This window comes from Phodopus roborovskii, unplaced genomic scaffold (genome assembly GCF_943737965.1).
Source record: "Phodopus roborovskii unplaced genomic scaffold, PHOROB, whole genome shotgun sequence".
Taxonomy (NCBI): domain Eukaryota; kingdom Metazoa; phylum Chordata; class Mammalia; order Rodentia; family Cricetidae; genus Phodopus; species Phodopus roborovskii.
The window spans coordinates 1942538-1960804 of record NW_026126611.1 but is presented as its reverse complement, the minus strand read 5'-3'; the positions used below and the strand labels follow the sequence as shown (position 1 = coordinate 1960804).

Below are 18267 nucleotides of genomic sequence, written 5' to 3'. Positions count from 1 at the left end.
TTAAATGTATATGGCAGATATTGTGACCGTGCCACGAAATGACCACGGCTTGTTTTGTTTTGTTTCCATTTCATGTTTTGAAGAAGAAAGAAGATTAGACATCGATGAGAAACCTCTAGTTGTACAGTTGAACTGGAACAAAGATGATCGGGAAGGTAGATTCGTCCTTAAGAATGAGAACGATGCCGTTCCAGCCAAGGTGGGCACGGTCCCCGAGTCTGCTGCCCCCTGCAGTCCAGGGCTGGGTGCATGGCGTGGGCAGGATTGGTTGTGCCACGGGAGCTTCTCTACACTCCTGCCGTCCTTCACCTTCTAGAATACACTTAAGGAGCAGCCTGTTGTATTGCTTCATCCTTTATTTCACCCATGTTACAAGATCAAAATTGTTTGTAGCAAATAAAAAGGGGCAAAGGAAATGTGGGGTACCTACTTCCAAGTGCAACTTCCTAAGCCACAATTTAAGGCTTGCTTTCCTTTGGGTATCGTAGTAGATTGTGTCTCAGTTGCTCTTCTGTTGCTGTGATAAGACACCCCGACTCAGGCAGCTTAAAGGAGAGAGGGACAGTTTGGTGGGGTTTTCCTGGTGGCAGGAGCTGGGGACAGCTGATTGTATTCCCTTCTTGTGACTTGAAAGTGTAGTTCTGTGCTAAATTGAGTGGCATATTGTATGCAGTATTTTGGTGTTAACAAGTGGTAGTGAAAACATCTTCTAAATTTTCCCTTTATGGAAAAACACTGTCACTGTATAACAGCAAGGGACTTCCTGCTGCCTTGTGTCCACGTTGTGTGCTATCCTGGATAGCCACACAGATGTGCCCCTGGGCTTCCTCATCGCTGGGTTCTTGTAAAGTATGTGGCAAACGTGTGTGGAGTAGAAAGGCTCCCGTGGCTTTGCTGTTCATGCTTTATACCCTGATTTCAGCTGGCATTACTCCCTTTTGTTTACTTTGCTGTTGACCACTGACCCTTACTGGTGTGTAGGAATTCTTCTTAGGACCAATACAATGTCTTACGTGTCTGAATGAAAAAAAAATATGAAGTAGGTTTTGTTTCCATACCATAATTATTTTTTTCTTCTTTATGTATTAAACTACTTAAAAACACTGTAGCTTTTTGTGTGTTAGCAGGCCATGTTTGTAGGTTGAAAATTTAAACTAAGAAAAACAGCTAATAATCAAGATATAGAAAACAAGTCAAGACATTTTTCAGAAGTAGGTACAGATTTGGTTTGTGAAAACCAGCTTATCACTACTGCTAACTTTGGTTTGCAGCTGTATAAAGATACTCATTCGGTGGACTTTTACCTCTACACCCTACTTTCTGTGTGAATTTGGCTTTTTGTTTTGCTTTAGATAGAGGTGGAATTTGCAGACCGGTGCATGCTCCCTGCATGCACGGGTCACTCAGTTGTGTAGGATTTTCCAATGTCCCTCCCTGTTTACTCAGGCTGTGAGTGCTCCCCTCACCCCTCAACTGTTTACTCAGGCTGTGAGTGCTCCCCTCACCCCTCACTGTTTACTCAGGCTGTGGAGTGCTCCCCTCACCCCTGACTGTTTACTCAGGCTGTGAGTGCTCCCCTCACTCCTCCCTGTTTGAGTGTGTGTAGTTTATCTTGTGGAGGTGAAGGCTGTGGTGAAGCCTGAGCGCCCAGGTGTGGTTCCTGGGCGTGGCTGTGAGCTAATGATGCTCCTTTTTACCAGAAGGCTCAGAGTAATGGACCCGAGAAGCAGGACAAGGAAGGCGTTATCCAGAACTTCAAGAGAACTCTCTCAAAGAAAGAAAAGAAGGAGAAAAAGAAGAGAGAGAAAGAGGCATTGAGACAAGCCTCCGATAAGGAAGAAAGGCCTTCCCAAGGCGAAGACAGGTAGGTCTTTCGGGAAGTAGTCTGACCGCCGAGGTGCTGTGAACCAGGTGTGTATAATACAGCAAAGGACTCCATTACGGGTAAACGACGGCAAAGCTGAGTGAGACTGCTTTGGGAACTGAAGCCCTTCCATGTGTAGCAGACGCCATCTCAAACGGGAAAGGGCTGCTCCTTCTAGGCAAACACTGGTTAACAGTTTTTCCTGAACAGACCACCAAATTTAGTTGTCCCTGTCTTCAGCTAGTCCTGTGAAACTCACTTTTGTGCTTTTGGTCCCAGAGGCAATTATGGTTCCATGTTTAGCTCATATAAACTGGCCAGAATTGGCAGGGCTGGGGAGTCAAGTAGATCTTTCCCTTTTAAATCCGTATGCACCTTGGGCATGGCTGTTCTATCGGAAAAGCCCCATTGTAGAGGTAGCCTCGTACGAGGTGATACCTGTGTGGCTGATTGTGAACGGAAAAAAACTTGCGTGGATATCCTGGAGAGCATCCTAGAAAAGGAGAGTCCAAACAGGACAACTTGTGGCTTGTTTCTTTCCTTGGTTTATATTATGACAGGTATATTATTTGATTTAGAAAGTGAACTATTTCAGTTGAATTAAATTGTTAATAAATTATTTTATGATTGCATGTTGATTACAATTATGTTGATATTCTTAATGCTTAAGTATTTAAAGTTTTTGTTTTGTTTTTTTCCATCATACCTTGTATTCAGTTTCTACCGAGCACTTTGTATAGTTGATTTCCTTTGCAGAGATTTTTTGAGAAGTATCCCTACAAAATTTTAGTTTCAGGAAATTTTGGTAAATCTTTAGGTGTTAAAAAAAATCAAACAATCATGCAGCTGGGTGGTGGTGCACACCTTTAATCCCAGCACGCAGGAGGCAGAGGCAGGTGGATCTCTGAGTTTGAGGATAGGCTGATCCACAAATTGAGTTCCAGGACAGCTCCAAAACAACAACAAAAACCCCAAAATAATCATGCTATTTAATTTAGATCCTTCAAGATTTCCTATTATTTTAGTATTGCTTCTTATATTTGGAATGCTGTGCTGTAATATCATTTGTTGTGTTTCAGCATATGCTGCTAGACATTGAAACTTACATTCTGTACATCTTCCTTGTCACTTTGTTCATTTGTCCATGGCAGCTAAGTTGTAAACCTAGGAAGTTTTACTTACAGAGCTCTTAGTCTGTTAGTTTGTATCTGAGAGAAACTGTGTGTGGGTTCTTTTGTTTTGTTGTTTCTCTGTGTAGCTCTAGCTGTCCTGGAGCTCACTCACTCTGTAGACTAGGCTGGCTTTAGAGTTACAGAGATCCCCTGCCTCTGCCTCCCAAGGCGTGTGCCACCATCACCTGGCTGAGAAAACTGTATTTTTAATCTCATGGTAATTACCACGTAGTAGCTAGTAAACAAAAAACAACAGACCTCTGAGGGGACAGGCGTAGACAGATGACATTTGCCATTGTGCTGTTTCTATTTCTAAGGAGAAAAAAGTTTAAAATGTTGTTGATTATCTTTTTTTCTTACAGCGAAAACTCTCGACTGGCTGCTGAAGTTTACAAAGACATGCCCGAAACCAGCTTTACTCGAACGATTTCTAACCCGGAGGTAGTTATGAAACGGCGGCGGCAGCAAAAGCTTGAAAAGAGAATGCAGGAGTTCCGAAGCTCAGATGGGCGGCCCGACTCAGGTAGAGACGGCCGTCTTCCTTCATATTCACCGTAAAATGTATCCAGTGTACTTTCATACATGCATTTCCAAAACTAAAAGCATAGGTGAAGTAGCCTTTTAGTAGCAGGTGTGTCCCATGTTTGTCTTACATAGGCTTATTCTCACTTAGAGATAGATAGTGTTAGTCTTATGTACTTACCAGCAGGGCTCTTCCCACCCTACCCCTTCAACCCAGAGAATGTTAGACAAGACAGACAGTTACCGTTATTAACTCTATCCTTCTATTTCACTATCCATTGCCCTCTGCAGAGTAATTGGGTAGAAAGGATGTCAAAACCTTACAGCCATTGTTAAGAGCAATGAGCCAGTATTGTGGTGTGTACTTACACCCTCAGTTTCAGGGGACGGAGGCAGGAGGGCTGTTTGTTTGAGGCCAGCCTAGCCACATAATTAGACTGCATCTCAATATTTTTGTCAGCTTTTTGAAAAAAGATTTATAGTAGTTCATGTGTACATTCGCGCACATGTCCAGAAGTCCAGAAGAGGGAGTTGGGGTTTGCAGATCTGTGAGCCACCCCAGTGGTCCTGGGAAATGAACCTGGGTCCTCTGAAACAGCAGCAGGAGCTCTTAACAGAACCATCTCTTCTGCCCTGGTTTTTGTCTGCTTTAATAAATCCTTGAGAAAAGTGTACCCTGAGAGCTAGCCTACTATGGCTGTGTGCTAGTCTTTGAGACTGGGGACAGAGCCTGGGGTACCTCCTCTTATCTGACCATGATGAGGGAGGCTATAATTTTCCTAGGAGTTGCCCCCAAAGTTTTAATGGTGCAGCTTTCTTATCCTTAGCTGTGGTTTGGAATCAGATCAGGCATCCAGACTCACACAGGCTTTGCTCCTGAACTTGTAAAGCATTTTTAAACAACACCTTTAAATAACAGACATATTCACTTTCTTTGATGTCTTTAAAGTGTAGCCAATCCAAAACGTGGCCAACGTATTTCAGTTAGTTGAGTTGATTTTTAAAATTGTAGTGTCCTTGCTGAATTTGCTTGTGTTGCTGACTCTTGTTTGTTTTAAATTTTACTTACTGATTTTCTATGTGCACATGTGAGTGCAGGTGCATGCATGACCCAGTACACATTGTTTCTCTTCTACTTCCTGAATTGGTTTCTTTCCTTGTTTCCTTCTGAAGTCACTGATCATTCTTATAAGTAGAGCTTTGATGTCCAGTATTTCAAGCATTTCATTACCTTCAGATTTAGCAATTGAGGAGTTACAGGCTTTTGTAGGCTGTATTGTTTCATTTTTCTACATTCCTTGTAGTTTGCAGTTTGCAAATACATTAGCTTGATTCAGGGATTCTTATTTCTTCTCTCTTCTTTTTGTTGTTGTTGAGACCGGGTCTCACTGTGTAGCTCTGGCTGTACTGGAATTTATAGTAGAACAAGGTGGCCTTGAGCTTCAATTCCTCTGCCTTTGCCTCCAGAGTCCTGGAAGTTGGAGCATAAATTCTAGTTGATTCCAATAACTCAGTCAGCTACCAGAGAAGTAAAGTGGCCAGCCCCAGCAGAGCTCTCACTCTACCAATGCTCAGACTGCCATGAGCTCCTGTCTCCTCTCGCCTTGTGTTCCTCTCTGCCCAGCCATATCTTTTCCTGTCTCCAGCTCCTTATGCTGGGATTAAAGGCTTGTGACTCCCAAGTAAAGGTGTGAGCCACCACTGCCTGGCTCTTTCTCTATTAGACTGGATCAATTTTGTGTAACCCAGGGTGGCCTTGAGCTAACAGAGATGTCTGTCTATCGAGTGCTGGGTTTAAAGGTCTGAGCCACCACTGCCTGGCCTCTATGGCCAACTAGTGGCTAGCTCTGCACTCTGAACTTCAGGCGAGCTTTATTTGTTATGAACAAAATATCACCACAGTGAGTAAGGGCTTGTGTCATCATATCTGGCTTGGTTCAGGGTTTCTTAATCTTGAATTATTAATAGAAAAAAAGATTATGAGAGTCAAATTGACAATAATGTGGCATTTGTCTATTTCTACTGAGAAGGGACCATATAAAAAACAGAACACCTGAGGAGATCCAAATTACCCTTCCTATCACTCTGGGCCCCTTCAAAGACTATATCTACATGTAAACATTTAGTTTATAGTTGCCTAGCATCGAAATAGCCCCACCATGGTGGCAAATCCCTCATAGAAGTCTTTGGACTTGAATACCTGAGGTCTTCTGGTTCTGAGCTCACTTTATACAGTTTTGTTTAGTGGGTCTCATACTTTGCTTCTGATGCAAGTTTACAGGGTAGAAGTGGAGGAAATAGGTCTTAGAGTGTAGAGGAGGCTAAGGAAGTTGGCAACAGGAAGTCGAGCAGTAGATGAGAACTGTACTGCAGACAGACACTCTGGGGTCAGCCCCACGTTGCTATTGACTGTATTTTTACTACTGTAGTTGGGGCTCGAGTGCCCTGTTTAAAAGTGATTGTGACTCAAAATGAAGATGAACTCAAAGATGTAAAAACATTTTTCCAGGTGGAACACTGAGAATATATGCAGACAGTTTAAAACCAAATATTCCGTACAAGACAATCCTGCTGTCTACTACAGACTCTGCAGACTTCGCTGTAGCGGAATCTCTGGAGAAGTACGGTCTGGAAAAAGAGAGTCCCAAGGACTACTGCATTGCCCGGGTATGGACTATGATCACTGCTTCCCCCAAGTTCTTCCTGCTAAGACTGCGTGTTTGTGTTCACTCTTATTCATGACCCCCCTCCATTTAATACACTTACAGGAATAATAAGTAAACGTAACGAAAGGTAATGATAATCGAATAAAACATAGCCCAAAGTTGTTCTACCAAAAGATAGCCTCTTCATTAACATTTTGATAGGCACTCTTCCAGTTTTTATCTTGTATAAGTCAGAGTTTCAGAGGAGTACAACCAATTTACGTGTGTGCTCTTACGTAATACATAAGTAGAATATCTTAGTGCCGCACATTGGAGATGGAGAGAGCCTGGTGGCTGTTCAGTCCAAGATGTAGGGAATCTGTGTACATAGAGGATTCAGGTCTGCAGCCCCATCGTGAAGAAGATCTGAGAGCTTCCTGCTTTTTATCTTATTTTTCCAAATAATCCACTTGGTTCAATTTGTGCTTCAAATATATTTACTCATGGGTGTGGAGTCATCAACTAAGCGTGACCAGTTTACCAGGGATCATTTCCTTAAAGGAAACTGAGTCTCCCTCCTCCAGACGACATCCACTGTCAGTAGTTCATTAGCTCTGGACATTTCTCTAGAGTCAGTTTTCTCTTCAAACTTATAATGGCTCCCTCTGTTATGGTATCTCTCTCTCTCTCTCTCTCTCTCTCTCTCTCTCTCTTTTTTTTTTTTTTTTTTTTTTTTTTTTTGCTCTTGTCTCTTCGTCCCCTGACTAGGAGCTTGATTTCTTTGGAGGAGCTCCTTTGCTTTCGGGTTTTTGCTCTAGTCAGCCAGCTTAGGCAGCCTAGTTGATCATTTACCTGAGTTAGAAATGCATTATCTTCTCAGCTTGCCAAGGTAAACTATAGCTGTCCACACTTTATTAATTTTATATATCCAGATAACTGTTAAGTGTTTAATGTCTTCTTTTCTGTTTGTTAGCTATTCTGCTAGGGCACAGAGTTAAGAGCTGCCCCTGCAAGAGCTTATAGTAGTGCAGGGAGACCAAAAGGCCAGGAGGTAGAGCAGCGATGGTGATTTCAGACCCGAGAGTGGGAGAGGTCTGTGACACATGAAGCTCGGGGCCTGGCTGGTGAGCCATTAGTAACACTCGGGCCCCTGAAAAAATTGTGCCCCCAAAACGAGTGACACAGAGGGAAAAGAGAAAATTGAAGGTCAAGTCTTGACGTGGTAGGATATTAACTTTAAAATACTAATGAAAAGGAAAGATGAGGTTAACATAGGTATATTATTATTCCCTTTCCTTTAAAGCTAATTGGAAGCCTTCTGGAAAGGATTAAGAGATTTCCACAGAATTGTTTTATCTGTTTTATGTGTAAGCACAATAGTAGGTTTGCACACTAAGGTCTGTTGTGTTAAGAAGTTGAAAGCAATAGCTTGGCTTCCTGTGTTTGTTTACAGTGAATCAGAGTGAAGAGAGCCTAGGTCGGCAGTTGTCTGCACAGCCGTCAACCACATTCCCCCTCCATGCATAGTAAACAGTGACAGCATTTATCGTGGAAAAATAAGGATCGGGGAAAACCAGATAGAGTAGTGTACACAAGATCATCAAACAGTTGCCTGCAAAGAGTTGTTGAACGGTTATGTAATATACCTAAACACTCTACTTAAAATGTACAGTTATTCATAATAAAACTGTCTTGAGTTCTGAGTGCATTAAATATTTCAGATTTTGTAAATTTGCTTTATAAATACTTGCTGGAATGTGAAAGATGGAGTGGGACTGCAGTAGAGGCGTCATCTTTCCTTAAGAAATTGCTTGAAGGCTAACTATTCTATGTGGTTTTTCCATGGGAAAATTTCCTATACTTTGTTAAATTTTTTTTTTTCTTTTCAATGATCAATAGCAACTATGTAAAGTACTTGACAAGTTTTTTGTTTGTTTAGCTCATTCAGACCAGTACTTTCAAGATAGATACAGGACTATACCAGTCCCCAGGAAGCAGGAAGGTCATAAGTTTGGGGTCAGCCCGGGCCATAGAGTCAGACCAAAAATAGCAACAGCCCTTTTGCGTCCTTGATGATTTGCTTTTATGTCCTTTGATAATTATCTTTTTATTAGGTTATGCTTCCTCCCGGAGCCCAGCACTCTGATGACAGAGGTGCTAAGGAGGTTGTTCTTGACGATGACGAGTGTCCTTTACAGATCTTCAGGGAGTGGCCAAGTGACAAAGGTAAACGACATCACTGGGGGCCTCCTCAGTAGGCCACCTAACACGGAAGGGGGTGTGTGGGTATGCGTGGTGTGTGCGTGTGCGCCTTGCCCTGTGGGGCCACACTCCGCTCATTCGAGTGTCCTCTGCAGATGACATGGCAGGCGAGATGACAGACACTAGCCGGGAAAGACGAGCTGTGAAATAGTGTCCATACTGACCACGCCAGTTAGGCGGTGTTTGAGCAGGTTTGTTAGGACAGGGGAATGCCCCCGACCCTAAAGTTTGTCCAGTAATACAGTCATTTTAGATATGGGCTGAGCAATCCTAATTGGAGATATTCAGAACCCAGAAGTGTTTCAGATTCCAGAACTTTTGAGGTCTGAGTGCTTGCAGATGGAGTCTTGGCATCTTCTTCTGTGTCTACCTTATACACACACCCTGCTCGTAATTGGGTCCGTACGTTTTAGTGTATTGGTGTTTGACCTGCTACCTGTCATGAGGTTGTTTTCATTCGTATCATGTTTGAAATTGTAGCATTTTGGATTTTAGGTTTGGTTTATGGACACTCAACTTGTAATGCATGCGTATTTGGATATTTCCCTCTATTTCAAAGCAGCAAAGTATTTAATGTTGTGTTTTTGATGAAGTATAGTTTCTCACATTAAGATTGGTACAGTTGACTTCCTAGGTGAGTGCCTTTATATTAACAAAGACATAAAAATCCTTCCTAATCATATCTAATAATTATGTAATAAGCATATTGCATCTAGATTGATAACTTAAAAATACAAAAAACCCTAAGAATAAGTGTATTTCTAGTTTTATTAAACTACCTATTCTGTACTATTATAGACACTTATAAAAGTTAAGTCTTGTTTCGAAAGTTGTTTTGAATTTTGAGTTAGTTCATTTGAATTAAATAAAAATCAGGTCAGCTGAGATGTTTGTATATCTGTATTTGTGTGTGAATGTTGATAGGTCTATCTACAACTGCGCGTTCATTTATTTTTAACTAATATGCTGCTTACTAGCACATAGCTATCCTTTGGCAGCTAGCTGTCAGTTAAAAATAATTTCTGCATGTTGCTGGTTAGAGACTGGACTAGTTCATCCTTCACTGACTAAGTTATCAATTGGGTCAAGCTTTGCTCCTCTGCTACTTGGCAGATGTGATTAAAATAACATCTTCTTGGTAATGTTTGGGCCAGTGGTTGTTAGCCAGTGATCATCACCTGCCAAGTTTGCTCCATTGATAATTGCCGTTGTCACTGTTCTAGGAATTTTAGTCTTTCAGTTGAAGAGGAGGCCACCGGACTATATCCCAAAGAAAATGAAGAAGCACGTTGAAGGGAAGCTGCCGAAGGGGAAGGATAGGGTCGACGGGTCTGGCTGTGGCTCTGCTCTTCCTCCCGAGAAACTGCCCTACTTAGTAGAGTTAAGCCCAGGTGAGAAAGCTGGCCGTGTCAGGAAATGAATGTTTTTAGCTTAAGTGTCCATTTACATTAAAAGTGTAACATTCATAAAATGACAAAAAGCTAAAAAAAAAAAAAAAAAAAAAACCCTTAAGGCCATAGAGTACATTAATTTCATACATAAAAATAAAGTTCACATGAATCTAACATAAGCTTTAAAGTATGAGTACCATTTAAAAGTTTTAGATAATCAGTTACTTTAAAAATTTTCCAAAGTAACTTTAGTTAATGTACTAAAACAATTGAAATTTACTATTCCTGGCGCCAATCTATGTGTATTCATGTGTGTGAGGGAGAGAGATTATGCTGTTAGTTATGTATATGTACAGTGATCAAAAGGAATGTCCTTAAATTTATCAGTATGTCTTTAAAACCTATCTTAGCAACCAGTAGGATGTTTTACAATAGTATCACACATTGATACTCATATTAATCTTCTAGTTATATTGCTTATAGAATTTTTATAGCTAAAGATGTTAGTCACCAGATAGGCAAATACACTGACATTCTTTAAGTGTTTCATGTAACACACGTCCTCATGTAGTATGTATCTGCATATATGTGCCCTTTGTGACATTTATCAGTCAGCTAAAATTGCATCATTTCTAATTAGTTAAGATGCGATTATGTGACCTGTGTTATTGAGAATAGTATGAAGTTACTTCATCCACCTTCTCCTAGTTGGGAACCATAGTAAAATCCAGTTAGTTAGAGGAAGTTAGCATAAAAACAATACATTGCATAAATAATATATAGTTCCTTGGGTAGGTTTTTTTCCCCTCCCTCCTTTGGTTTTTAATGTTCATTTTTATTTCTAAGGCTGATTACGTTTTACCCAGCTGGCTATTATAATTAACTAGAGATTAGATATGTCCTTTGTGGTTCAACAGTCTTAGGAGGTAGCTGAGTTACATTGAGTGCTTTGAAAGCCACTGTAACTCATGGCCATGGCAGTGTGGTTCTGGGGGAGTGGTCTCACATTTAATTGTGCTCGAGGACCCGTTTCCATGCTAAGCAGTTTGTGAGGAATTGATCTCTGCTGCTCTTTACTCAGCTCTCTGCCTGGGAAGTTCATTTTGATGTTTTGTTTCTCACTGTAAATTGGAACACTCTGTGTTACTGTTCGTAGTGTAGCTGAAGAAAAGAAAAACAGCAGTTGTTTCCAGCTGAAAATTTTAGGCTGCTTTTCAGGTATAGGTCTGTACATTAACTTGTTATGTCAGAGCTGGGCAGTGGCGGTGCACACTTTTAATCCTAGCACTCAGCAGGCGGAGGCGGAGGATCTCTGTGAGTGTGAGGCCATTCTGGTCTATAAAGTGTTCCAAGACAGCCAGGGCTACACAGAGAGACCCTGTCTTGGGGCATGCGGGGAGGGTATTGCATCAGTTGCAGAACTTATTTTTAATAGTTGAAGAGTCTTAGTTGTTAGCAATTGATAGTACTTTTTAAAAGTATAGTAGATCATAGATTTTGGTACATAGCGAAGAGGCTATACTAGGCATCATTGTGGACCTTAGAGATGGAATAGTAACAGCACAAGATTAAATCCAACCTCTTCTTCTAGTGAGTGCTTCCATTTTAACTGCTTAGTTTTTACTTGTCTCTTGGATAATCACATGCATAGAATATTCTGCGTTTAAAAGACGACAGACCCTGAATAAAGATTAGTTCTGTACTACTTGTCATCAGACACTACAACAACATAATTGTATCTTCACTAGTGTGTTTCTTAGCACTCTGTTACCTTTGGGCAAAATTTATAGCGTTCCTTATGTAGACCAATGGGTATGAGTAAGGCCGTCTGTGACGCCAGGTGACATGCACGGGTTAGTGTCAGTGTCCTTGACGCTCCAGGCCCACACTCCCTTCAAGTTCTCTGGGCTGCTGGTAAGAGCTGCCTTCATTATTGTTGCACAGGTACCGAAGACGAGGAAGCACTACTTTTGACCTGAAGGTAATGGCTCTGGTGGCAGGCCTGAGTGCTAGAATAAGGTCTTTGTTGCATCAGAGTTATGCCGTGATACCTTTTCAGATCAGTATTCTGAGTGGATAGTGTCCCACTATAGGAAATATTCATGCATGTTGGTATGTTGTGAATGGATGAGGGCTCTATTTCCACTGGGCACATTGTCAATCAAGTGTGTGCCCTAAGTGTGAAAGACCTGCCAGGCACTGGAAGGAAGTTTCTGAGGTGCTGGCATGTTTACAGTGTTGTAGAAGAGCGGGAGCCAGGGTGCTGACTTTCCTGTGTCCCCTGAGCAGAAGGAGCCAGCCAAATGGGTGGTAACTTCCTGTCAGGTTAGCTCACTGTTAACACAAGCTGGCCTGGTGACTCACCTATTGTCCTGCTGTTTTCCTTAACAGTCTGCCCTGGTTTCTAAAACACTGACCGGGGTCTGCCACAGTCTTTCTGCACAGCCCTGACTGCTAGAGGGCAAACTTGGCATTTCCTCCTTTGAAACGTCTCACTGAAGCTCACCCTTTGCCTCTCTTCTCCCCCCCTCTCCCCCTGCTCCGCATGGGCTCTCTCCTGCTGATGCTGCCTTCACCTGGGTCCTGGCTTGTCCCTTAACCCCAGGGAGAAGGAATCACTTTGCCTACTACAACTACCACACTTACGAAGGTAACGCTGTACTTAATACTACTTTTTAACAACTTCTTAGGGAAACAGGGTTGCCTGAACAGACACTGTATGTGTAAGAAGCGTAACACGCACTCTTTCTGCTCGTATCTGCTCAGTGCCCTACGTCCAGCACCCAGATAATTTATTGGGAGCTTTTCCTGCTGCTTTCCTTTTCCAGGTTTATTTCGGGAAGTGGATGTAGTCAGAGGGTTGACTACAGAGCTGCAGACGGCAAGCAAAGGGCCTTTAAGTGCTCTTGTGCTGTGCTACGGTTTGTGTCCCTTTCATACTTAGAGAGAGCAGGCTAAGTAAGCACCACTCACTCCAGGGTTGAAATGTCTTAAGTGTCTCATGTAATGGTCATCACCCGGGCACTCTAAGCATGTCGGTGCAATTTCCTGTAGGCCGTGTGCTAAGCTGTGTGTTAAATGGTCATGGAGTTTGTGTTTAAAGGTAGGTTCAGTCCCCCAAGATATGTGTTATACTAAATATATGTGACTATCACAGAATCTGGGGGAAAGTTACGATCTGAAACTTAGCTAGGGCTCTGGTAGCCTGTTGTGTCTGCCACGGGTCTTCTTACAGCTGGCCTGTAGTACTTCAGATACCCTGATTTTCCATTGGAGAGGCGTTCGGGTGCTGTGGACAGTTGGCTGTGTAGAGTGCTCCTTGGAGATGAAGGACAATTGGAATGGAGGTAGAGGGAGCACCTGTAATACTCCTGCGCTGGAGGTGGGCTGCCACTGGCTCTTCCAGCCGCCCTCACTGGCCACCTCCCTCAGCTTGGACTAGATGTCCTGCCATCCATCCACTTGTCCTGTAGCCCTGAGATCCTCTGCACTCTACACAAGTTTGTCTACAGCTTTCTGTTACGGTGAAGTGGTAGAGACTGGGAAAGCAAGCTCTGAAAGTTTTTGCTAGCTGCAGAAGGGTGTCAATGTGGACGTTGCTCTTAGCGGACTGGCCTTTTGTTGTTGTTCCTGTGGCTTTGACTCACATGGTCACCTACTTTGTTCCTTTGTAATTTGTGTGTGTTGTTTGTGTGGCTGTACTGCATTGTTTCACTTTTAGTATAACTGTTTGCTCTAGAACATTAGTTATTAAGGAAGGCCAGTGTGGCCTAGCTACCACGGAGCTTGGAATTGATGGGGCTGGTTTGTTAACTGCCTGCCATAGTGAAGCAAACGGCAGCAAACATCCCAGGAGGAGAGGGGTGCACCTCAGGAAAAGCCTACAACACTTTCGTTTGCTTTGTTTTTGAGACAGGGTCTTAACACATTGCTGGCTTTAAGCCTCTCTTCCTTCAGACTCAGTATCCACAAGTGCTGACATTAACCAAGCTAATCAGTGTTTAGCTTCTGTGATTTTGATGCCTGTCTCATTTGAATCCAGAGTTTCTGAGAATATTTATAGAGTTGAGAATATCCCAACTTATGTCTCTGGCACACTCCAGTTTCATCTTGCCTTCACCCAGATGCTAGATCTGATGATATCCCAGAGATAGAAAATCATAACAGCAGAGCGCTGATTTGTGCACCGTAAGAGTAAAGTTGGTTCTAGAGAACTCAGGTACTTACGGTGTCTTGTTTGTAAGAGTTCACACTACATACAACACAGCTGACAGATTTTAAGATTTAATAGTCTGTGTGCACAGAGTCCTCCAGACTTTCTGAACCTCTCAGTGCCAACATGGACTCCAGAAACTGAAGACTTGAGTAAATGACTGAAAATTACTTGGGGAGACTCACTTGCTTTCACAAGGGAACCTTGCTCGGTGCGTTTGCAGCCCACACCGAATGTTGTGGCTGGGCTGGAGCCCTGGGATTGTATATACTAATTCTTAGGTTCTGTGAGTATGTCTGTTGTGTTATCTGGGGGATCAGAGAGGACTTGGATGAACAAATACCCTTTCTGCGGACGGAATACAGTGGGTGAGAGCCAGTGGGCCAGGGCTCTGCTGCTCCCTGTCTCCCTGCTCCTTGCCCATCACAGAAAGTCTGGCTTAGGGTAGTCACACTCCATGTTTTCTTTAAAGGGCACAGAGTTGGGTGGGCAAATCTGAAGGAGTTGGGGGTATGGTGTGAATATGATCAAAGCATGTATGAATTTCTCAGGGAACAGATTAGAAAATAAAAAGCAAAAGAGGTTTTCCTTTCCGCCTTTGACCCGGTTCTGAAGGGAGTTAAGCATCTCAGTAGCATTTCTTATCAGTGGTACACACCGGAACACGTGAGATTTAGATTGTGATTCAGGAGGCCTGGGTGAGCCGGGCGAGCATTGTCGTACCACACCTTGTATTGTGTGCCGTGAACTTTAGGGTGCGTGGCGATTCTGCCCTAATGGCTTCTGTTGTCTTACTCTTTGTTCTCAATACAATTCCATCCTCAGAGTCAACAAGGAATTTCTAGGGTAGTGTGCCGGGGAAAAAAGTTTCATCAGTAAATGTTGGAATTAATAACACTTAGTATTTTGTACGAACAGAAGCTGATTGGTGTCTGTGTCTAGTGAGTTACCGTGTATGATGTTAGTTGGAGAGTCCTGGGAATGAAATCCTGAGAAGTGAAACTGTACTATCCTTAGTAAGATGACTTGTTTGTTTCAAACATTCGGTTACTAGACTTCACAAACAGAGCTTGATGCCTTCTCTTCTCACAGATGGCTCTGACTCCAGAGACAAGCCAAAGTTATACCGCCTTCAATTAAGCGTGACTGAAGTTGGGACAGAAAAGTTCGATGACAATTCTATCCAGGTACTGGATTGAGTTTGCCACATAAGTCCTCCTATTAGTAGTTATAATGAGCACATATCAGGGAGCCAGCCACATAAGAAGGAATCAGAGGAACAGGCCTTGTTTTTAACTCTTAAGTCGTTCAGTCTTCTCAGACTCACTTTTCTCTGCTTAGTGCAGAGAGAGCATGATACGTCTGTGTCCAGAATGCACCTCCTGTAATGTGTGCTGCCGGAACACTTCAGTCTGTTCACTCCTGTTTGGGAAGCAGAGGTGCTCGTTGATAGGTCTGTCTTAGGATGACCACGCCTGCTCGCAGTCAGCACTGCCCGAGCATCTTAAGAACTTAAAGAAAGAATGTCAGCATTTGACATTGGACTTGACCAAATCACCTTTGCTATGCACTTCTTGTTTCTGTATAAGAAGAGTAAAGTGATTGGGTTTGTAGTTCTGATTCATATTCCTTAGTTCTTAAAATATAAATAAGACTTTTAAAAAGCAACAATTTCCTGTATAGATTCATCTGTTCATTGCATAGTTGATGTTTAAGATGATTCGCTTTGTGTGTATGCTTGTGGGGAAGCCCTGGGGTTGGAACCCAGCACCTCATGGAAATTGCCAAGGACAATACTATTGAACTGCTTCCTGAGCTCCAGTCACATGACCAATAAGGCACAGTTACAGTATGCATAATTTTACACTATTAAGAGAGAAATCCACTGGGAAAAAAAAACAAAAACAAACAACAACAAAAATCCAGGCCGTGTTAGTCTGCGTTTTTCATGGCAGAACTTGACTTTTTTAGGCGCTGTGTACTTGGTGATGGACTATCTTTTTCTTCACTTTTCAGTTGTTTGGCCCAGGAATTCAGCCTCATCACTGTGACCTCACTAACATGGACGGAGTGGTCACTGTGACGCCCAGAAGTATGGATGCAGAGACCTACGTGGATGGGCAGCGCATCTCGGAGACCACCATGCTGCAGAGCGGCATGAAAGTGCAGTTTGGCACCTCACACGTGTTTAAGTTTGTGGACCCCGTCCAGGACCATGTTCTTTCGAAGAGGTCTGTGGATGGAGGCCTGGTGGTCAAGGGCCCGAGGCATAAACCCGGGTGAGTGCGATGGGTCAGCTTGCGGGTTTTAGTGTTCTGTCTATAAAGTGAGTTCAACTAGATGTACATGTCCTTCTATTTTCAGTTTTTATTGCTTGTCTTATTTTCTCTCTGCATGTGTGTGTGCATGCTCTTTTTCTGGAAGCGAGAAGGATATTTCATATGAGTGGGTCCCGTGGATAAAATTCAGGTCGTCAGACTGGCAATGAAGCAAGCACTTTACTCACTCCCATTTTTCCCATCTTTATGTTCACGTACATAAAAGTGAAGGGTCTGGAGGTAGACATGGCTCAGTGCTTAAGAGCACCTGAGTGAGGAGGCTCCCAACTGTCTGTAATTAGTTCCAGGGGTTGTGATGTGGGTGCTACACACACGTATTCCACATATATACATGCAGGTGAAACATCCATGTACAATAAAAACAAAACTTTCTTAAATGTCAAAGTGAAGTTTATGGATTAGGAGTTTATTATAAATTTGGATTGGTTTGGGGACAAAAAAAAAAGTAGAAAGATTCTGACTAATCTTGAAATTGGAAGTTCTGCCTGGTTTTAAAGTTTCTTCCTTTTAGAGGAGTCACCCTAGGTAACTAATAATAGTATTTAACAACTATCCTCCTTGTCTAAACAGCTCTACTAACGAAAAGGTTGGGGGAAATCAGAACATGTTAGCTCCACCTAGTGTCCTCAGGAGGGCTTGCAGTGTGGTCTGTTATGTCTTTTTTGGTGTGTGTGTGTGTGTGTGTGTGTGTGTGTGTGTGTGTGTGTGTGTGTGTGTTGTGTGTGTGTGTGTGTGTGTGAAGAGTTACTTTCCTTTTGGTAATAATTTTGGAAGCATACACTGTTAAGCTACTTTGCTATCTATTTTATAAGTTAATAAGATACCGATCTTGGAGAAATAATTGTCACAACTGTGCTATTTACAGAAAGCTAAGTTCACAGAAGTGTCCCCAAAGGACATGAACACAAGACAACCTGTAAACTGGTGTGTCAGTACACTCTCTGTACTGCCCCACCCACAATTTGTTTGTCAAAGACAGGGTGTCACCATGTAACCCCGTCTGTCCTGAAACTCAACTGTAGACCAGACTGGCCTCAAACTCACAGAGTCCTAGTGTGTTGTTGGGGTTAACGCCACAGATCTGACACTTTGGACCAGGTGGTACTGCTCAGAGTTAATATTTTTTTCTCCAGTGTGGACACATAGTAGTAACATGTACTGATTGAAGCAATGACATATGTGTTCAGTGGATCAAGACTATGATATGTGAATAATTCACATATGAGCGTGTCATCACACGCCCCTGAAATCCCCAAACTGAGGTCTTGGAGACAGTTACACAGAGAAAGTTAATGATTACTTAGTAAAAAAAATTCTTAGGAGTTTCTATTCAGAGCATAGTATTGCTTTACATTGCAAGATATTTTATGTTCTTGGAGACTTATTTAGAGGAAGTTTTAATAGAAAAATGACTTGAATTTCAACATTGCTTACTTGTTTCAGTCTATCAATCAAACTTTGAAATTAAACCATGTAGTTCTCAGATGTTAGAGCAATCCAGACATAGTTGTTACCTTATTCTTGTTAGCTTACAGGCACCTTTAGAATTCTTTTCTTCTTAGGTTGGGACCAGTGTGTTGCATTTATGCCTTATTTGTGCCAAAGAATATAGTTTTGCCTGCCACAGTGTTGTTACTATTGAGAATATTATTTTTTGTATTATTTTAAAGTTTTTGTTTTCTTTATGTGTACAAGTGTTTTGCCTATATGTCTGTTTGTACATCATATGTCTGCTTGATGCCCACAGAAGCCAGAAGAGAGTGTGAGATCCCCTAAAATTGGGGTTATATATGGTTGTGGGCTATCATGTGGGTGCTGGTAATTGAACTCAGGTTCTCTGCCAAGAATAGCAAGTACTC

The 18267-nt window shown here is 42.3% G+C and overlaps 1 protein-coding gene across 4 annotated transcripts in view; it reads left to right on the top strand.

Moving 5' to 3' along the window:
* The window catches only part of Afdn (afadin, adherens junction formation factor), a 92137-nt gene that overhangs the window by 22752 nt on the left and 51118 nt on the right, over nucleotides 1–18267 (top strand). For 2 of the 4 annotated variants that reach the window (XM_051206081.1, XM_051206080.1), the window contains exons 3-11: nucleotides 87–199; nucleotides 1701–1864; nucleotides 3399–3559; nucleotides 6068–6225; nucleotides 8318–8429; nucleotides 9689–9856; nucleotides 12462–12506; nucleotides 15162–15256; nucleotides 16086–16348. In XM_051206081.1, the coding sequence (XP_051062038.1) occupies nucleotides 87–199; nucleotides 1701–1864; nucleotides 3399–3559; nucleotides 6068–6225; nucleotides 8318–8429; nucleotides 9689–9856; nucleotides 12462–12506; nucleotides 15162–15256; nucleotides 16086–16348 (1279 nt within the window). Of the gene's footprint in view, nucleotides 1–83; nucleotides 200–1700; nucleotides 1865–3398; nucleotides 3560–6067; nucleotides 6226–8317; nucleotides 8430–9688; nucleotides 9857–12461; nucleotides 12507–15161; nucleotides 15257–16085; nucleotides 16349–18267 lie in introns of all 4 variants that reach the window. The other 2 variants (XM_051206083.1, XM_051206082.1) reach the window with 2 other exon arrangements.